The sequence below is a fragment of the Perca flavescens genome, chromosome 8, assembly GCF_004354835.1.
Source record: "Perca flavescens isolate YP-PL-M2 chromosome 8, PFLA_1.0, whole genome shotgun sequence".
NCBI classification, from domain to species: Eukaryota; Metazoa; Chordata; class Actinopteri; order Perciformes; family Percidae; genus Perca; species Perca flavescens.
Window position 1 is genome coordinate 6,842,248 of NC_041338.1, and position 16,880 is coordinate 6,859,127.

At 36.7% G+C, this 16,880-nt stretch overlaps 1 protein-coding gene and 1 long non-coding RNA gene across 2 annotated transcripts; one reads left to right on the forward strand and one right to left on the reverse strand.

Moving 5' to 3' along the window:
* Positions 1-2,320: 2,320 nt before the first annotated feature.
* LOC114560701 (uncharacterized) lies at positions 2,321-3,837 on the forward strand. Its single transcript, XR_003693217.1, has 2 exons — positions 2,321-2,726; positions 3,531-3,837. It is a non-coding gene; the product is annotated as an uncharacterized LOC114560701 (long non-coding RNA).
* A 575-nt stretch (positions 3,838-4,412) lies between these two features.
* On the reverse strand, positions 4,413-8,738 carry LOC114559649 (lathosterol oxidase-like). The gene is made up of 7 exons (XM_028584429.1): positions 8,524-8,738; positions 8,147-8,159; positions 7,755-7,857; positions 6,901-6,930; positions 6,552-6,652; positions 5,342-5,470; positions 4,413-4,562 (listed from the first exon to the last, which is right to left on the reverse strand). Exons 1-7 carry the CDS (start codon positions 8,736-8,738, stop codon positions 4,413-4,415), a joined length of 741 nt encoding a protein of 246 aa, XP_028440230.1.
* Positions 8,739-16,880: the final 8,142 nt, after the last annotated feature.

A 16,880-nucleotide genomic window follows, 5' to 3' on the forward strand; every position in this document is an offset into this window, starting at 1 on the left:
TTTACAGCTACTTCAGAGGAAATTTGATTGGAGAATTATAATGTCACGCAAAATGGTCACATTTATTAACACTTAATCAAGGTCTTTTAGGTCAGGGAATAAGGAGAATATGGGAGAGGAACTGTAGGTGGGCCGGGGGACTCCACGTAGCATGGTCCAGGTTTATATTCCAGGCTGCAGTCCATTTTAGTGAGTCTAAAAGTCCTTCTCATGTAATCATAAAAAAAAATATGGTTTGACATCTCTGGACCAGTTTGATGTCTCAGAATTGGGGCATGTGAACTCTCACTAATATATAGTTAAAGTATTATTTAAAGACGAAACGGGATCAATTAATATGGGACACCAAATGTAAAAAATCAGATACAATTTTATAGCTGATATAGTTTGATTATTTAGCTCACTTTCTTCACATTTAGATTGTTTCCCTCACATTTCAGACAGTCATGTAAAACAAGATGTTATATGCAATTGTCAACGACATGTTTAAAAAAAGTTAAATAAAAAGTTAAATTGTATCAGAATTTTTACATTTGGCACCCCATAGAATCCACAATATGCAGTGTAATAAATTTGACAGACGAGTACAAAATACAATCTGGTTTGGTTCTTTTCTTACAGGAGATAAACACTGAATTTACTAATATTATCCGTTAAGAAGTGGCTAATAGCCTCAAACATAATGCTGTAATAAACAGTCTTATCTCATTATCAAAGATGATGGGTGTGCATACATTGCATAGGCATTCTTTTTCTATTCAAATAGAGTGGTCTATTCTAAACTAAGTCTTCTCATGAATTAAAAATACTACAGAATGAACTGTCTAAGTGTTACATTAAGTCAATCATACATTTAGATGGTGTGCTGTAAATTGGGACAGTCATACACCCTGCTTTGGTCTAGGGCAGTATTGAAGGAGTTGTCACGATACATCCCACTCTTGCCCAGGTCTTCAGAGAATCTTTGTGATTTAGGGTGGAAAGTACACGGTGAGCTTTCAAAGGTTGAAGGGAGAAGACCATAGTCACTGGAAGTGGTCCTGTACAACAGATTCTGGGGCTTTGCCCCCAGCGCTGGCAGCACATCTTTAACTGCTGCAGTCATCATGCAGGAGAAAACTGGGTTTCCTGGGTTGGCACACATTTTGGTATTTTTTTCCTGCTGTTCTTGAGAGGCTGACATCATTGCAGTGCTTATGAAAAGAAACTGATATCAGAATTCACAAACCTCAACTTTAGTAGGCCTTCATTTGGATAGAAAGGTCGGTAAAACTGACTGATGCAAGGTTCTCTATCAGTTTGTGTACCCGTTAGCAACATTAAAATCATATAGGCCAAATGTATGAAATACATGTGAATACACAAGAATGAACATATTTAGTTGTAGAATAATTTGATGAGTCTTAACATTCTAATTTAAATACATTTTACAAGCACAGAGATTCTCAGCTATCTTTGATGTTAAGAAAAACACCATTGGATAAAGTTCTAAATGGAATCGCAATATAAAGCTGATTTTTCTTGAGTATTTAGCTATTTTAAAAGTATAGCTATACTTTAAAAGAAAACCTTGTCTAACCTAACGCTACAGGGAGATTTGTCTAGCTAGATAACTTGAGTGAAATGATGGCAAGCTTAGCTAGATGCTAAAGTAACTAGCTATGTTAGCTAATTGTCTATCAATTTAATATTAGTTACCTTCAATGCAGTAAACCAACACAAATTTGCGATGTCTTTAGCTGCGTAACCCTTATATATATATGTCAATGTGCGTAACCCGAGCGCACAGCGCACCGCCTGGTACCATGGAAACCACAAAACATTAGGTATGTGTTGTAGGCGGGATATCCACGCCAAGACCCGCATTTATTGGCCAGGCGTCATTGAGGTGAAATGCCTAACCCCAACCAATCGAGCTGCTTTGTAGGGCGGGTCTTGGCGTGGGATTCGTAATTTTGCTATCCGGGACGACCGGTTGTATGGTTGTATTTCATTCATGGAAACTTACTGGTTATTCCCTTTTATATATGTCAATGGTTATTCCCTGATCTTTCATCTATCAACTTAAAACATAAAATACAGAATACGTTTAACATGAATTAAGCTTTTGTACACTGATTTTAACTGGCATAAAGCTGACAATTATTCTTCTTCTTATTATTCTTCTTCTTCTTATTGTTTTATTATTTGATTATTATTATTTTATTACTAGCCTATTTGTTGCGATTCGTTGTCTGTGACGGAATCCGCGATTTAACCATACTGTTTATGGATTTAACACAGTATTTTCCAAAGTACGTGAAGGCATCATTGGTTTACATCATCACCAAGCGCCTGCTGTGTACTGTCTATGTGTGTGTACCCTATATGTCAATGTGTTTACCGCATCTGCTTTGCTCTAAAGGCTTAAAAAGTAGAAACAGACCCATACTCAAAGCCTGTTGTTCACAGACTTCGGCAAACCGTGTGTCACTTGTTTATTGTCTGGTAGGCTAACTGGTATATTTGTAAGGGTAGCAGTGGACTTTGTCTGGCTATCTCCACCTTCTGCCACAGTGTGTTATGTGTTGCATTTAGCTTGAGGCTAACTTGGCCAGAGGAGAAGATCTTAGCAGCTTGCTCAGAGAATGGACAGTGAAATCCAACGAGATGGGAGAGTCCTGGACCTCACTGATGACGCCTGGAGGGAAGACAGACTGCCGTATGAAGACGTCACCATCCCTCTGGTAAATGCTGTACAAACAGATTATTGTTAGCATTAGCAACAGGCATTTTATAGAGTTTGTTTACAGTCCGGGGGCCGAAATTTCTCCTCGACATTTTGAACAAAAGATTTGGTTTTTCATGCAGGAGGATGAGTTTAACAAACCCAATCCGTTATCTGCTTGTGAAGAACGCGTTTTGAGTATAAGAATACATATATTGTTTTCCAGCGGGTGTGACAGTTGCTGAGGAGTGGAGGTCACTCCCCTGAGATTTAGTCTTTAACAGGTCATAGTATTTCAGGCAAACGATAACCTGATAAAGCACGCTAGGAAGCAGCCTCAAGTTAATGCATGTTGAAATTGGGTCACCAGGGTTCAAAATTACCACCATCCACCAGCCAAATCCTGGTAAAATATGCCAGTAGATTTGCTTCACTCACTAGCCAAAAAAAACAATTGTATCCTACTCTATTAAGTGTCTGGTAAAATTGGAACATTCACTTGCCATTTGGCTGGTGGACGAAAAAGTTAATTTTGAACCCTTGGTGACATTTTTCCTAGGCGAAATCCATTGCAATTTGATCTGTTGTCAGTTGGTATGCCAGGCTCACAAATCTCCAAAACAGAGAGCATGCAGCGATGGTGAGAAAAGGAAGCTCTATTTTCTTGTTCAAATCTAGTGGCAGACTAACAGTAGTCCTCTTATAGGCTAACAACATAATTGACGATATCGGACACTTACTAATAGATTAGTTGTCTACGTGCTTAGTAGTTGTGTCAATAATGAGCAGAGCAACCATTAGCTCCTGCCTTAACCTCTGACAGGCTCCCCAGAGTCTGTGAAAGAACAAGAGATGAAGTGGATAGACCTCGCCCTGCAGAGCCTGCATGAAAACACACCGAGCACCGGCAGCTGAAAGACTAATCTGGAATCGGACTGTAAGACAACATGCATGAGGACACCGGATTCAGACACATTGTATTGTGTCTTTTGAAGGATTTGCAGGATGTTCCACTTTCAGCTAAGCAGAAATTGTGCATACATGTATTTCACATTGGTATTGGGTTTATATTGTAGTCTGTATGAATATTAAATAACAACTTTGTAATAACAATCAATGGAAAAGAGTCACTTCCAATTGTCCTGTGTTTTTTTTTTTTGTGTTGAATCCAGAAAGTGAGGAGGACAGTGGACATTCACACAGATACTGTCTGTGTGCTCTGTATAAAAGTATATTCTTTTTTTTCTTTGCTTACTAAAAATGTGTACACGTTGGCACTTCAGTACACTTTGGTACAGTCTTCTTTCCAGCTTGGTTATCTAGGCAGCACATTTCACCATTTTATCCAGAAACCTTTGACAAAAATGTAATTTCCTCCAAATGTGCTTTCATTTTTTTGTATTTAACATTTTCACAACTCTGTGTGGAAAAACTATCCAAGTCTCTTTTTTTTCTTCTCATTTCTGCTTTTGATGGCTGGTTATACATCTGATGCGATTGTCTCTTCCGTCGTGACCCAGGCTGAGCACCTCTGTAGGAACCTCCCTGAGAGGTTTAAACCAGAAAAGTCCTGGCTGTAGCTCCATCATCACTGTGTGCGTGCAACCTCTGCCATGAGCTTGCGAATGTGGTCATGTGGCCCCCTACCCAGCAGGGCTGAGGGGTGTCGGTAGGATCCCCCTAGACAGTCCCAGAGTGTAAAGTATTAGTAGTTGTAGTTGAAGAAGAGATGATGGTCTACGTGGTGAGCAGCACCATTGATCAGACATATCAGGGGGCCCGGGATGCGGTAGTCCCCATCATGTATGGAAATGGTCCAGATGTTGACAAAGACAAATAGTGAGAGGTAGACCACCTGTAATGTACATATCCAAAACATTTCACAGTTAAGTAGAGTTTGCATCAAGTTAATAATGTACTTTTTTTCCACTACTTTTTAAAGTGCTCATATTATGCTCATTTTCAGGTTCATAATTGTATTTAGAGGTTGTACCAGAATAGGTTTATGTTGTATAATTTTAAGAAAACACCATATATTTGTTGTACTGCACATTGCTGCAGCTCCTCTTTTCACCCTGTGTGTTGAGCTCTCTGTTTTAGCTACAGAGTGAGGCATCTCACTTCTGTTCCATCTTTGTTGGGAGTCGCACATGCGCAGCTAGTTAGTTGCAGAGTATGACAGCGTGCCACGCTAGCAGCTAGGCAAGCATTATAATGTGCGTCACTCTGTAACACACGTTTGTCTCTGAAGTAAAGGCTGGACTACAATAGAGCTGTTTGGAGCAGTTTGTGAACAGTGTTTTCTGCTGGAGATGGTAAGTCCCTTTGGGGTGGACTTTGGGCTTTTTCCCTTTGTAAACCTATAATGTGCACAAAAATGTCAATATCAACACAATAAATGAAAGGGGAAAAGCCAAAAAGCATAATATGAGCACTTTAAGTAAACATCAAAAATTTGGCCACATGCAGCTGGACCTGAAATAATTTTTTAGTTTCAACAACATCATTGTGAAAAAAAGCAGTAGAGCTTGTGTAGTCCTTTACAATATAATTTACAAATTTACATTTACAATACTGTTACTCCTCAGACCTAACGTCAAAATGTTTATTAAAGAGTGACAAGTAGACCACTACCTTGTGGAGGGGGAAGATGAATGGGTAGACGTGATAGGGTAAGCTCTGCAGGAAGCCGTCGAGTGGGTGGAAGGCATGGCTGGCAAAAGGCGAAGGGATCTTGAATATATGGTGCTGCTTATGGAAGTGCTGAGGGGGAGAAACAGAAGTTGTCTATATATTAAGACTGTCTTCAGATAGAAAACCTATTTTTAATTCCAAACAAGTCAATTCAATTAAATTTTATTTATAGTATCAAATCATAACAAGAGTTATCTCGAGACACTTTACAGATAGAGTAGGTCTAGACCACACTCTATAATTTACAAAGCCCCAACAATTCCAACAATTCCAGTAATTCCCTCAAGAGCAAGCAGTGCGACAGTGGCGAGGAAAAACTCCCTCTTGGAAAGAAACCTCGGACAGACCCAGGGTCTTGGTAGGCGGTGTCTGAAGGGCCGGTTGGGGATATGATGAACAGTGGCGATAATAGTCAAATTAATAATGGAACAGTGACTTCAAATGGTAGTCGTAGTCAGCCATCCAAAAAACAGGTGTGATTCAAAATGTACAGTTACTGATTTCATATATTGAGTTGTAGATCAGTTGCTTGTGTGTCATGTTGGTGTCCACCTGATGAATGTAATATTCATTTATGGAAATAATATTGCTTAGAGCAGCTTTAAAGTACTCATATGCTCATTTTCAGGTTCATAATTGTATTTAGAGGTTGTATCAGAATAGATTTACATTGTTTAATTTTCAAAAAACACCATATTATTGTTGTACTGCACATTGCTGCAGCTCCTCTTTTCACCCTGTGTGTTGAGCTCTCTGTTTTAGCTACAGAGTGAGGCATCTCACTTCTGTCCCATCTTTGTTGGGAGTCGCACATGCGCAGTACCTATGTAAGGACTACTAGCCAGTCAGAAGCAGAGTATGAGGGAGTGCCACTCTAGCAGCTAGGTGAGCATTATAACGTGTGTTACAAAGTGACCACGTTTGTATCTGAAGTAAAGGCTGGACTACAATAGAGCTGTTTGGAGCAGTTTGTGAAGTGTTTTCTGTTGGAGATGGTAAGTCCCTTTGGGGTGGACTTTGGGCTTTTTCACTTTGTAAACCTATTACATGCACAAAAAAAAAAGATATGTAACACAATAAAGGAAAGGGGAAAAGCCAAAAAAGCATAAGATGAGCACTTTAAACTAGCCATAAACAAGTTTAAGCTCACCTTGTAAATGCTCCTATGGTGCATGGAACGGTGTATCCAGTAGATACACATGTCCGTAAAGAACAAGAAACCAGCAATGCTCAGGTACACCCCAGGCCAGCCTGAAACAGAAACAACCAAATAGGCTAATGGGTCTCATTAGGACTTAATGTTTAATAATATGTTTTAAACCTGTGACGGTTTCCTTCATGTCTCTCCCCCCTCTCTCTCCCCTTTTTATATCTCAGCTATCCTATCCATTAAAGGCACAGAAATGCCCCCAAAAAAATGGCTAATCAAATAACTTTCATTTCAATCTTGAGTGGAACCCCGGCCTGGGTTTTAATGTTTCAGGTAACCGTTGTCCCACCCAGAGAAGATTCGCTGATGTTGTCATAAATTGAATTGAATTGAATTGAAAAAACTTTATTAATCCCGATAGGGAAACTGGTTTGCCACCAACCATACAGCAATCGAACACAATACACAACTAAAAAACAAATAAACAAACAAATAATTCTGGACTAGTAGACCAATAGACCGTGATAAGGAGACAATAAATAAATAAATAAATTATAAAAGACAAAAATAATATCCAACGGTTAACAGTGTAGGTTATAAAATCTAAATCAAGAGCGGGAACAAAAGACCTTCTCATGCGCTCACTAGAGCACCGAGGCATTACCAATCGCTCACTGAAAGAGCTTCGGAGTCCTTTGAACAGAGGGTGTAATGGATGCCCTTCAAAAAGCAGGACAATTTTTAGTTTTGAACTAATCCTCTTCTCTACAGTAACCTCCAGTACATCCTGGTTAAGACCAATAACTGAACCAGCTCTCTTGATTAACTTGTTTATCCTATTTTTGTCCTCAACAGATATACTGCCTCCCCAGCACAGTACAGCATAAAAAAACGCTAGCCAAAATCCCTTGATAAAAAACATTTAAGAGCTTTGTGCTGATGTTGAATGATCTAAGTTTTCTCAAAAAGAACAATCTCGACTGAGCCTTCTTCATTAGGACATTCGTATTCTCCTTCCAGTTTAATTTTTCGTCCAGGTATATACCTAAGAATTTATATGACTGCACAATTTCAATCAACTGCCCATTAATTGTAACTGGAAGGACCTTCTCTTTTTTCTTCCTAAAATCAATAACAAGTTCTTTGGTCTTTCCTACGTTCAGTTTCATAAAGTTAGACTCACACCAGGTGTAAAAAGATAAAGTTGGCTGTGTCCCTTGATCTCCATGAAGAAAAGGGTGACAGTGGGGAAGGTCATCCAGAAGATGGAGGCTATTCCTAGTTGAATCTCTTTTCTTACCTGGTTCTGTCGTTGGGACAAAGACACAAAGTTAGGATTTGGGAGAAGGTTGCATTGGTATTGTTATTTACGTCTTGTTATCTTAAAGGTCCAGTGTGTAACGTGTTTAGTTGTTCATTATCAAAATCGGTGTTGCCCGTTCACAAATTTGTCCTTTTTCATGAATATTTACCACCACCATCAATTCCAAGTATTCCTTTTGGCTTGAAATTTTACATTTGCATTCGCATGGACTGGGGTAGACGCTCCATATTCATGCGCCATCTTGATATACATTAGCTGGTAAGGGACATACAGGAGATACTGCTCTGCCTTTTGCGTTTTTTGATGCTAATGGGTATCGTAGCTTCCCGGCAAGTTTGAAGAAGGAAAAATGGAAGACCATATTTATCGATTAATTAAATAGTAATTTCAGGAACAGGAGTCTTCTTCGCCCAGAAAAAGAAAAAGGATATTGAAAAGAGCAAGAGTCCGGCTTTTTGAAGCGTGAAGGCTACCGTAGCTGTAATACATACTTTGAACTGCGTGGCGCTAGAGAGTTGATTGCGATATACGATGTCAACGCTAGATGGGAGAAATTCCTACACATTGGACCTTTTAAATAAAAAAAACAAACAGTCACTAATAGTTAAAACCGCCAATTCATTTCTTTAACATTTTAAAATGGTCTACCCATACTCAATAAACTGTGGATGTTTCATGAGCTTATGGTCAAACACGTAGTAGAAGCTAAGAGCACAGAAGCCCAGGTAAATCAGCAATGCTCCCAGGTTGGTCAGCACCCACAGGCTGATTATCTGACGCGGAGTCCAGTCCTCGGGCCAAGAGGCCAGGTAAACATACGGAGTGCAGATGTAATTGTCAGCAATGTTCAGCACGTGATCCATGGAACAGTCTGTGAAGAGAGTGACATGTACTGTTTGATTTTGAATGCATGACTTTTACCTGTAACGGAGTATTTTTACAATGTAGGTATTGCTACTTTTACTTTAGTCAAATATCTGAATAGCTCTTCCACCACAAATGGCTTATTTCTGATTTTATTGCAACCTTTTTATGCCGGACTCTTCACCTCATATGTTGGCCTATGCTTTAAATACAGGATGACTTAATTTTGTTTAACCCAAATGTTTGACTCCAGAATCACCAGCCATGCACTGTGATACATGGCAGCCAGATGTTACTGGTATAAATTGGAAACAGTTATAAAACAATATTCTCAGAATGTATAAGTGGAATGTATGTTAAATCGTATGCTTTAATAAAAAGATGTTTGATAAATTGGAAACACATATAGCAGCAGAACAATGATTCTGTAAGACAGTCGCCTTTACTCAAAACAAAATATATCACACACTCTAAAAACAATTTCACCTTGTTGACAGATTTATTAAACTATATATATAAAAGTCCCCTCAAGATGATCCATGATAAAAAGCCACGTCATTACCATCACTGTCCTATTCTCACCAAATATGACATGCTAAATCTTGAATGGGGTGGGAAACTAATGTCTGTAGAATTTTATGATTTTATGTATCTGTATTGTATACTATGAATACTTTGCCTGTATTGTCTGTATTTTATTGCGCCATCACTGTAAATACTTTATCTGTATTTTATTGTGCCATCTACCTGCCCAGGGACTACGGGCGGAAACTAACAATTTGCTACAACCTGGCACAAGACATCTATTAATGTTTTTTTTGTGCACTGTCCCCATTCAAATAAATAAATTACAATTACAATTATGTGATTCCAAGTAATGGAATGTGCTTTATCATAATAGCATATTTATAGGAAAGTGGACAAGTCAACTTATGGTCAAACACGTAATTTGCCCAGTGATTGTGATCATGAGGTCTTTATATAGCATTTATATTTAGAAATTGCGTTACAGTGATCAAACCTTGCATTGCCTAAATCTGTTTTTATCCTATGCAAGGGTAGGCTTGTAATTTTTTGCAGTGCATGTGCCCTGTCCCATGCTGGGCTTGAGGATCAAATTCCCACTGAACTGTGCCCTTTACACACACACACACACACACACACACACACACACACACACACACACACACACACACACACACACACACACACACACACACACACACACACACACACACACACACACACACACACACACACACACACACACACAGTACTAACACCACACTGTAAAGCTACTCTGTGACAAGTCAAAGTCCTGCATTAAAGACCTAAAGTATTAAAGTGTTGATGAAATAAAATGGTCCCCTACGACTGTGGTATGTTAACAAATGTTTGGCATCTTTGCATTAAGAATGCAGATTAAAAATAGATGCCAATTAATTTCTGTCAATTGACTAACGTAACCAAATTATTTCAGCTGTACTTCAATTAGAACAAAACATGTTTTATAAACTCTTTGTATGTTTTTAATGCTGACATGTAGTGGAGTAGAAGTAGCCTATAAAATGGCATGAGAAGAAATGACTCAAGTAAAGTAAAAGTACCTTACATTTTTCACAATTCCATTCCACTGACATACATCATATACAGCCCATACATATGAGCATAGCAACAGTAAAAGGTATGAGTTTGATCATGAGTAAAAACAAATATTTAGCACTTCACGAGGGTAGAACATCCCATCAGGTCTGTCTTGCGGGAGGATCTGTGTGTCAACACTTCCGACCTGTCACACACAAACTGTCACTGAGCAAGAGGACGATGTGATCTCTACCCCTACACAGAAAATCTGAACAAGATGGTGAATGTTCTCATGTAAAAGCTTCTTGTTCCGCTCTATTTCCTATTAGTTTTAATCCATTATCACTTATATTACTTGTATACCAACACATGTATGTCTAATGTACTGTATACTTGTCTAAATTGTTAACAGATGTATACTGTGCTCATGTTTTGGCTCCTTCAAAGTACATATGTATAAATATTACAACAAAGATATGGTATTTTATGCATACACAGACAGATTGCTTCCATTCATACTTTGCTGATTAAATGGTTTTCTGCATTGCAAGACAAATTAAAAATGTAGATTACCTTTTCAAAATGTGCACCTGAAATACCTGATGAGTAATTCAAGAACCAAACAGTTCAAAACTGTCCCACAAGGACAGCGCTCTCAATATAAAGCCTATGAATGTGCAGAGGTCTCCCTCTAGAGCTCTCTGACACAAACAGCACCTCTCTGTGCAGTTTGCAGTCCCTCATGTCTTACCAACCAGTGACTTGGGATTCATAAACAAAGGATGAATGACATATTAATACCTTCATGTTTAACTAAGTGAGAATCCAAATAGAATAATAATAAAATCCAGCCTTGACAATGGAGGGGTTGTTGGGTCTGTTTTCCTCAATTTTAAGAAGGCGTTTGATACAGTGAATCGTAATGTTTTGTTATCCAAACTGTCAAAGATTAATTTCTCTCCCAATGCTCTGACATGGATGGAGTCTTATTTAGATTTTAGAAAGCAGTGCACCAGGATTAATGATAGATGCTCCTCCTTTGCTAATTGCACTACTGGAGTACCTCAGGGATCTATTTTAGGACCAATTTTATTTAGTTTATATATTAATGACCTGCCATTGATTTGGCCAGAAGTCCACATCCAAATGTACGTAGACGATACAGTTATCAATGCAAAAACTAGAGAACAAGCTGCAGCAAAACTTACTGCAGTCCTAATCAAAGCATCAGACTGGTTAACTCTCAGTTGTCTTACTCTTATGTCAGCAAAACAGTGGGCATGTATTTCTCTATTAAGATGTTACACAACATCAGCCCGATATCTGTATTATGGGAGAGGTGATACATATTGTTGATCATTTCAAGTATCTGGGCATAATTATGGATTCTAACTTAAGTTTTAAAAAACACATAAAAAAAGATCTCCAATTGTTTAGCTAATTTTAGACATATAAGACACCAGTTACCAATAGCAAATACTGTTCTACAAGCTGGTCCCAGGCGGGTGGGACTACGCTACCTTTATGTACCCTTTACAAACAAGCTGTGAAAGTTCTTGACAAAAAAACCAAGACATTTACCATCACTGTACGATTATAAAAAAAAAACACAATCTCAATCAGCTTTTTCATTTACTGTAGTAGAAAAGTGGAACTTAATCCCACTTCACATTAGAGATTGTGCAAGTCTCAGCATTTTTATGTCCTTAAAGACTTGGCTGAAGGTAAATCAACTATGTGATCATTGATCTTTTTATCTTGGCTTGATTACTGCAACTCTATTTTCACCTGTCTCAGCAAATCGTCCCAGGACCATTTACAACTAGTCCAGAATTCTGCTGCAAGGCTGCTAACCAGGTCTAGCAGGATGTCGCACATCACTCCGATTTTATACTCATTACATTGGCTTCCGATTAACTTCAGGATCAAATTTAAAGTTTTGGTTCTGACTTATAAAGCTTTGCATGGTCAGGCTCCGGCGTATATCTCGGACCTGCTCCATTCATACACTACGAATAGGCCCCTCAGGTCTTCTAACCAGGGATTACTGGTTGTCCCACGCACCCGTTTAAAGACTAGAGGTGACCGTTCCTTTGAAGCGGTGGCTCCAAACCTGTGGAATGCTCTTCCTATTGTTTTACGTTCTGCAGTCTCTGTTGAAGCTTTTAAAAAGCAGTTGAAGACGCACTTGATTTACTTTATTTACTTTTGATTCTTGTATGTAAAATCTTGTCGTTTAATGATTGTTTTTAGTATTTTAGTCTTTTCAGTTGTATAATTTACTATATTTTGTACAAATGTTTATCATGTGAAGCACTTTGTGACTTTGTCTGTGATAGGTGCTATATCAAATAAACTTAATATTTATAACATGAAATGTATATTTGTATTTTGGTTTATATGTGATGTAATGATTGTCACTGTTGTTTATTTATTTGTTTTGATAGTATTGTCTGTATATTATCTATATTGTCCTTTTATCTCCCTTGCCCAGGGACCACAGATGTAAATTAGCTGTATAGCTAACTCTTGTACAGGGCCTGAACTGTGCATTGACCCTGACAAATAAACTAATAAAATAAAAAATAAAAATACAAAAAACTGAGTCTTAACAGACAAAGTTTGGAATCCGGGCTTATTGAGCTAATCACAAAATTATATTTTTAACCTTGCATACAAAGAACCAGTTAGTTAGATGTAATCCACATTTCTGGAAATTGAATAACACACTTTTATGTGATAAAATCTTTAAAGAAAAAGCAAAGGAAATTATTAATGAAAATTGGAGGAAAGCTCAAGAAGAAAAAATGTATGGTCAACACTGGGAATATGCAAAATTTCAAATTCGGAATATGGCAATTAAAAGGGATAAAGAATTTGGAAAAGAGAAACGATTTGAACAAGACAGAATACTTAACAATATAATTTATATTTATGAGAAAGACAATATGTCTCAAACAGATATCAATAAGTTAACCGAATTACAATCTGAGTTGGAAAATGTGTACCAATATTTAGCACAGGGGGCTTTTATCAGGTCTAGACGGCGATGGATGGAACATGGTGAAAGAAACACTAAAAAACAAATGTCAGTCTTAATAATATACATAAACTTAAGATTAAAGAGCTGATATCAGAGCATCCCCCTGAAATTTCGAATTTTGTGGAAAACTTTTATAAAAAATTATATTCGGAGCAAAATGGCGGTTTTAACACATCTGATTTTTTCATCTCTATAACAAATGAGGCACGAGGTATTGATCAAACTCAAAAAGATATCTGTAATCAAGCGCTGTCACTCTATGAATTAAAAAAGAATATTAGTAAACTGAAAGATAATAAAGCTCCTGGTAATGATGGATGACTGGTGAATTTTACAAGGTATTTCAAGATCATATTTCTGAATTTTTACTTCACGTCTTCAGAGAAGCTATAGACGTTGGCAAACTTCCACCAAATATGTGTCAGGGTATAATTACCTTGATACCTTAACCTAATAAAGACAAACTTGTGCTTGATAACTGGAGACCCATAACCCTAATTAATAATGATACAAATTATTCCCTCACATTTTTGCACAAAGACTCAAGAAATGTCTAGACACAATTATAGATGACTGCCAGTCTGGATTTATGCAAGGAAGGCATATCAGTAACAATATTCATCTGATTTTAGATTTTATTGACTATAAGGATTACATAACAGACAACAGCTACATTTTATTCATAGACATATGTAAAGCCTTTGATATTGTAAAGCATAGTATTTTATTTGATGTATTCGATTTTTTTGGTTTCGGTCAATACTTCAAAAGAGCAATACAAACTTTGTATGGTGACTGCAATAGCTCAGTTAAACTTCCGTGGGGAACAACTCATAGATTCAACATATCCCGTGGTATAAAACAAGGAGATCCTGCAGCCCCATTTTTGTTTCTCTTAGTAATGCAAGTGATGGCCCTACATCTGTACAATGACAACTCTCAAGGCATTAACGTTGTAGGGAAAGAAATAAAATGTTGCCAGCTAGCTGATGATACAGCCATTTTCTTAAAAGATGAATTTCAGGATAAAAAAGTTATTGATTGTCTTAATGCTTTCTCTAAAATTTCAGGATTAGTGTTAAATATTAAAACATTTACCCTTTTTCCACTTAAAGAGAGCAACATACATACAACAGAATTTGAGGGTATTCATGTTAAAGTAACATACTTAGGAATTAATATCTGTAAAAATCAGACAGAAAGGATGAATTCCAACTTTCAACCTCTCATTCCAAAAATCAAAAATAAATTTGATAGATGGCTCATGAGAGATTGGGCGTCAAAGGTCAGGTACTTTTATCCAAAACTGAAGGATTATCCAGATTAGTTTATCCGGCCAAAGTCTTAGATGTTCCAAAACCTTTTATTAAGAAAATAGATTCTGCATTATTCAATTTCATATGGAAAAATAAGCCTCACTATTTAAATAAAAATACTTTATGTAATCCATACAATCAAGGAGGTTTGAATGTTCTTGATTTCCATACATCTAATATAGTTTTCAAGTTGAACTGGATTAAACATTATATAAAAAATAAAGATAAAATGTGGTATTTTATTCCAAACTTTATTTTTCAAAAAGTTGGTGGTATTGAATTTTTACTAAAGTGCAATTTTGATATTGATAAAATCCCTATTCAGCTATCTAACTTTCATAAGCAAGGTTTTTTTATGTTGGCTTTTTATTTATAAACACAATTTTTCACCCCACAAACATGTGATATGGAATAACAAAGATGTAAAGTATAAGAACAAGTCAATATTTTATCCCAATTGGGTCCAAAACAACATTTTATTGATTTCCAAGCTGATTAATGACAATGGTCACTAACTTACATATTCAGAATTCTTAATGACGTTCAATATTCCAATAAAATAAAATAAAATAAAATAAAATGCAGAGTAGTAATGTGTCAAATGACCAGTCAACTTTTAGAACAGATGTCTTATTAAATGGCATTGACAAAAAGGATAAAAAGACATGTGACACATTGCCCCACAGTTGCTCGATGCAAACATTGTTGGAATAACCACCTTGGGAATATCAATTGGAATTTGATTTGGACCTATTATAATAAGTATGTTGTTAGTAATAAAGTTAAGGAAGTATTTTTCAAAATTGTCCATTGCATCTACCCAACAAATCAAATTTTAAAGAAATATAAACCTGAACTTTCTGAATCCTGCACATTTTGTGGGGTTTTCACAGAGACGATTGCACATTTGTTCTGTGAATGTTTTTATGTCAGATTGTTCTGGATTGATGTGGAGGATGTATTTTATGTATTGTGTGGCTCTAAGATAAAATTACAAAGTAGTGACATTATTTTTTACTATGAAGGAAATGATTTGAATAAATGCTATATTTTCATTTTAAATCTTTTAATTTTATTTGGGAAATTGTATATCCATAAATGTAAATGGTCTAAAAGCAAACCAAATATTCACCAATTTAAAAATGACATGAAATTATATTTTGAAACTTTAAAAGGACTGACGTATAAGAAAGCAATCCGGACTCTACATCTACAACATCTACAATGCCTTTCAACCTCTTTGATGTAAACTCCATGCGCCCCCTTTTCCATGTTTGTATGTATGTATGCAGTTAATGTTCTCAATGTTTGTATGTTTCTGTATTGGAATAATGAAGTTTTTTGAAAGCAAAAAAAAAAACCCAAAATACTACGTATCTATGCGTATCCCCGATGCATTTTGATTACATCGCCAATACGTCGCCGCGACGTATCTGTGCTTACTGGGATATTCTTATCTCCCAATTTCAACATTTGGAACAATTGCAATATTTTATATACAACAAATTCATTGAGAACTTTGTTCCAAAGGGGTATAATATTAGTGTCTCGGTTATTTTGTTGTAATGGCCTGGTCTATCTGTCCCCTGGAGAATCTTTTCTTGTTTTCGTGTATTGTTTGCTGTCCCATGTGGACGTTGATATTTAGGAGTGGAGTAGCATCTCTTCTTAGGGACTATTAAGATTTGTTTTTCTGGCACCAAGTTAAATAACTACCAAAAAGAACAACATTGTTGCTGTCCCCTGCGCAATATTATATTGGAATTGTTACGTAACAGATATGGAGAAAAGGTGAAAAAGATGCTTGTTTTTTTTAAAGTTGATTCATAAGTTTTATCCTGTGAAATTGTCACTTTGGAAGTTCAAAAACGATCTGTTCTGTGAATTGCAACCTGAAACCGTATCTCACTATTCGGGATCTGCTGATTTATTCATAAACTCATACAACTATTATATTGTTTTGTTATTTTCTCCTTGTTTTGAACATAGATGTATTGGGTTTTGAATTTTGATTCTACAAGTAGCCTACACCAGAACCGTGAAATAAATTTTATTTATTTATTTATTTTTAGGTTATATCTGTTTTATAGTGTCATCACTCGATGGCACGGTTGCCTTGTTTGTATATTGCACTTAATTTCAGCAATAAAGTTCATGAAGAAAAGTCTATCGGCTCCTTTGCAGAAAAGCAGGTCGGA

Excerpts from the sequence above, each read along its gene's own strand:
- LOC114559649 (XM_028584429.1), bottom strand. The coding sequence starts at position 8,738 with ATGGATCACGTGCTGAACATTGCTGACAATTACATCTGCACTCCGTAT. Across the intron at positions 6,653-6,900 it reads CATCAGCGAATCTTCTCTGG|GCTGGCCTGGGGTGTACCTG; the intron begins GTGGGACAACGG and ends TTTCTGTTTCAG. Across the intron at positions 5,471-6,551 it reads ACCATAGGAGCATTTACAAG|CACTTCCATAAGCAGCACCA; the intron begins GTGAGCTTAAAC and ends TCTCCCCCTCAG.